We start from the raw sequence: 4,479 nt of genomic DNA, 5'->3' as shown, positions 1-4,479 counted from the left end.
CTCCCCTGTCACGGCAGAGAGCCGTGACAGGATCGAGAAGTGAGCAAAGCCGGTATGTGTTCGCTCACCTCCCGATCTACTGAGCCGACCTGTGACAGTCTCATTGTCACAGGTCGGCTAGAACTATGAGGTGAGTGAAAAGCACTCACCTCATACGTCTCCTTTAACTTCCCCTTGAGGGCAGCTTCACACCATTTTCCATACCAGATCTGGACCAGATCTGGAACGCAGTGCATTGCATTTTGTATGTGTTTTTTATGCATTTTGGACACGTCGTAAGCTGAACGGACTGCGCACATGAGAACTGTAGCCCATAAAACACATAGGGATACATTTTGAGTGCAGGAGTGTACGGATCAGGTGAGCACACAAAACGGACGTCGTGTGAACAGGCACTTAGGGCTCACTCATACAGGCATAGAAGGAACACAAGCGCAGAATTTCATGCGTAAAATATGCAGCTTTATAGACGCGTATATGCACGTGAGTGCACGCATTCGGTCCGTATGTGTTTTTATGCATACAAATGTCTAGCACTGTGTGCCATCCCTAAACACCAGATAAAACAAAAAAAACTGTTTTTAAAATTAAAATCAAAATAAATAAATCCTAATAATAATAATAAAAAAATTGTAAAAGTCCCCCGCCCCCGCGAGCACGCGCGTCGCCACGTAAACACGCGTCGGGTGCGCCTACGTATGAAAACGACGAACGCGCTACACATGTTGGGTATCGCCGCGCACGCCGGAGTGAGAGCAATAATTCTAGGGCCAGTATTTTGGGGTATCTCTAAATTGATGACCTGTGGGGGCTTTTAAAGTGTCTTCTGTGGACTTTTTGGGGTACTGCAGTTTTTTGCCATTTCACGGACGCATGCAATTTGTAAACTGGGCATGTTGGGTATCGTTTTACTTGTTGTAACCTCATTTTTTATATTTCATTTTATAAATGGGTATTTTGTTGTGTTTTGGGGCATTTAATTAAATTTATCACTACATTTTGGGGTTTAATAAGGAGTTGCGCTAATATTGCGCAACATAAAAATTTGCAACTACCACCATTATATTGTATAGGGTCTTGGCATTCAGAAAATATATAATGTGTGGGGGTTTTAAGTAATTTTCAGGCCTAAAATGTGGAATATAACATGGGTGCAAAAAATGTAAAAAAGGCCTCCGTCATGAAGGGGTTAAAGTGCGCATGCACACATTTACATGCGTGTACAAAACACACTATTGTGCGCATCTGTATGCAACGCAAAAACACGGCCCCAGGCGCAGCTGTGTGTATGGGGCTGTATATTTGCATGTGCTGCGTTCAGATGCACACAGAAATAAGCACCTGTATGCAGAATTTTTAACACCCATGTGAATGAGCCCTTGGGGTGCATCCACACCAAAATCGGAAGGAAATCGCTTGTCAACGGACGGTCCGTTGACTTACAATTGTACCTTCTGATTTCCTTCCGATCCGTTGCCTTTCTTTTTTCAATGGATGCAAACGGAAGGGCTCCGAAAAATCAATGTGTGTGAATGGGGCTCGTTCACACCGGATCCTTTGCGTTACGTTACATGTTCTCCTTTTTTTTTAGCGCAATGTAACGGAGTGGTGTGAACTACCCCCATTCACACCATTCATTTTTCAGTGTCCTTCCGTTAGCATCTGTTGAAAAATGCATTGCAATGCAGCGAATCGCAACGCAAGGATCCGGTGTGAATGGACCCTCAGAGTTAAGCCGACCCCAAGGCAGATATAAAAGGCCGCCGAGCGCTCGTCCAACAAACATAAACAACATGAAACACAACTCTATACGTAAAGTTAATTTTGTTCAATGTCCAGCCTCACATGGAGGTGGATTAGCTAGAAAACATAATTATTTCCCCCTGATTGAGTGCACACATGCCTCATGCCTCCCAGCTGAGTCCAATGAGCCAATGAGTGTTCTCCTTATAAACCTCATTGTGTTAGCTTCTCCAGGTTGTAGGTGTCTGTTGTACGAAGCAGTTGGTGAGTGAGCAGTGTGCTGATGGGTCAGGGATATGGGAAATGTTTTGCAATTGCTGGGGTCAAGCCATGTAAAAAAAATGGTGTTCTGGAATGTGTTGGGTTTGTATTAGAATTTTTTTGGCCAGTTGCGTTGACTAAGCAGCCTTGTCATTAGTGTGCCATTTATCAAGGCTGTTATACAGCAAGATGAAGCTAAACAGAACTGGTGTATATACTGTATTAACTTTGTAGGAAATCCTTACTGAAAGGCAAATGGCACTTGGTGTAAAAATAATCAACCTTGACCAAAACCATTCCCATGTATACAAATGTCTCATAAATCCTCAAATGTACATAAATCTGTACAAAGATGTCAACTGGAAACTACTGACTTGCAATAGTATTCCCCTTAAGCTTATTTATTTTCTGTTAAGTGAGACTACTGAATGCAGATGTGACGCATACCACTTTTTTCTTGATGGGCCAATGGTAGAACTGCAGGAGGGGATGGAAGACCCTCTTCCGTCCTGCTGCAATGCTGGGGGGTGGGGAACATATTTGACATCACTGGTTGCTAGGACCACTGGCCAGTCCTAGCAACCAGTACAGCTCTGTAATCAATAAGTAAATGTATTTCTTATTGCAAGCAGGGTGTGTTGTACCTGAATGTGACTTGGCATCAGCCTTTTGCACTCTATGGCATAGTAGCACTCAAACTGGTGGGAGGGAGAAGCAGAATAAATGACCAGTTGGGTGTGCAAGGAGCTGCTGGTGGGAGGAGAGCTTAGTGAGCTCATTGGTGTGTTCTCTGTTCACTGTCCAGTCACGGGGTGTAGGTTGGAAAGAGACCTGTAGGAGTTCAGTCATCTGCAGCAGAGAAAGATCAGCTCTCCTTCTGCTAGACAAGGATACAGCAGACCTGTGTAACATTTTAGGACTGGATGGACAGACCTACAATTATTTGGTCGGCAAAACTTCATCTGTGTATTTTATTGGTTTGCCTGGAGTTCAGCTTTAAGGGGAATCTAGAAATGTGGGAGCTGCCATTGCTGTAAATCTTTTATGGGGGGTAATTCACTTCTCACACAATGTGACTGGGCCCAGGGCAACTGCCCCTTCTGACCCCAGCATGGTCACCTGACCAATGATGAGCACTTCTTGCTAACATTTCTATTGTGGCCTTCGCCTCTTAAAGACCTAAACTTTGGAAGGATGGTGGCAATGCGTCTTCTGTAATGTTAACCCCCCCCGCCCAATCTGACTGAGCCCTGTGTGGGTGAGATGCAACATTGAGCGGGACCAAGAGCTCTGGATGGAGGTCTGACTCTGGCCAGTGGATGTTGGTTGTTTCCTTGTCATACTGTATATATTTCTCTCCATTAGTGTCCAGAATGAAGCCTGTTGCAGTGGTCAAGAGAAGTTCATATGCTCTGAGCCGCCGGCCCTTGCTCCAGTCCAAGGGGATGGGGAAGTTCAAGAAGCAATATGAGAAACGCATAAGCCAAGTCTTAAACCAGGTAAAGTGGATTGCTTCCGTGGTGAAGGTGTTCCTTTTATCCAGGTCATGGTATAGTTGTTGTGTTCAATGGGCTTGTTTCATAATCCGTTCACCCCTCATTCAAGCTCAAATGAGTGCTGCATTTGTGTCCACATGCACATCTTGGTCATGTTCAAGCCCAACTCCACATGGGACACACTTTTCCTGAGGATGAGGTCTATACCATGGCACCTGATTTGCCTGTTTACATCACATACATACATACATACAGCAGATGTGGTGTGTAAATTGTGTCTTTGGCTGGTGATGTCCTTTTTTAGATGGTTTAATGATCAATGTCAACTTCTACCTTTCTAGGTCCATCCAACCACAATCCAGCAGAGCTGGGCCCTGGATCAGTTGAGTGCACCCAAGGCTGGGGGTACACTGTGCAGTCAGGTTGCTTTGGAAGCTGCTCGGCTAGCCCACTCAAAACCCAGAAACGCCATTTCCAGCAAAGAAATCTGTGCGGCTCTGAGGAACCTGAACTCTGCCAAGAGGCCAAGACAATGCAAGGAATAAGGACTTCTGATCCTCTTGTTAAAGACCTCTAGGACTATTTATTTCTTTTTCCTATGTTTCAATTTGTTCTGCTGGGTGACACCAATAGATTGCGAACGGCAGTAGAGGCTTTCATGGAGGCCTGTGAGTGGAATGTATATTTGGTTTTAATTTAATGTGAATAAACTTGACTATATTTATCTAAATCTGCAGACTTGTGTTCTTGATGGAGATGTGGTCACCACTACATGGGACATCTTGTCACAAACTGTTGTGTTCCACAAAGGAAGTGGTCCTCATTAGCCCTGAACTGTCCTGAACTGTCATGGCTTGTGACAATTTTCCAATGTTTTACTTTGCATGCTATGCTGGTGACTCGGGTCTCCCAATGGTGCCATGTTGGCACCCTAGAACCCACCAACATAAAGGTTTTCAAAGGCTGTAAGGGGTATACT

General features: G+C 44.6%; 1 protein-coding gene across 1 annotated transcript; it reads left to right on the top strand.

The window, feature by feature from the left end:
• Positions 1–3,377: 3,377 nt before the first annotated feature.
• Positions 3,378–4,045, top strand: LOC108783864 (histone H2B-like). The gene is made up of 2 exons (XM_018552555.1): positions 3,378–3,503; positions 3,842–4,045. The coding sequence occupies exons 1-2, from the start codon at positions 3,378–3,380 to the stop codon at positions 4,043–4,045; spliced, it is 330 nt and encodes a 109-aa protein (XP_018408057.1).
• The last annotated feature ends 434 nt before the right edge of the window (positions 4,046–4,479 follow it).

This window comes from Nanorana parkeri, unplaced genomic scaffold (assembly GCF_000935625.1).
Source record: "Nanorana parkeri isolate BGI_ZX_2015 unplaced genomic scaffold, ASM93562v1 scaffold92, whole genome shotgun sequence".
Taxonomy (NCBI): domain Eukaryota; kingdom Metazoa; phylum Chordata; class Amphibia; order Anura; family Dicroglossidae; genus Nanorana; species Nanorana parkeri.
Note: the sequence above shows the minus strand (reverse complement) of the source record. Positions and strands in the feature narration are given on the sequence as shown.

Excerpts from the sequence above, each read along its gene's own strand:
- LOC108783864 (XM_018552555.1), top strand. The coding sequence starts at position 3,378 with ATGAAGCCTGTTGCAGTGGTCAAGAGAAGTTCATATGCTCTGAGCCGC. Across the intron at positions 3,504-3,841 it reads TAAGCCAAGTCTTAAACCAG|GTCCATCCAACCACAATCCA; the intron begins GTAAAGTGGATT and ends CTACCTTTCTAG.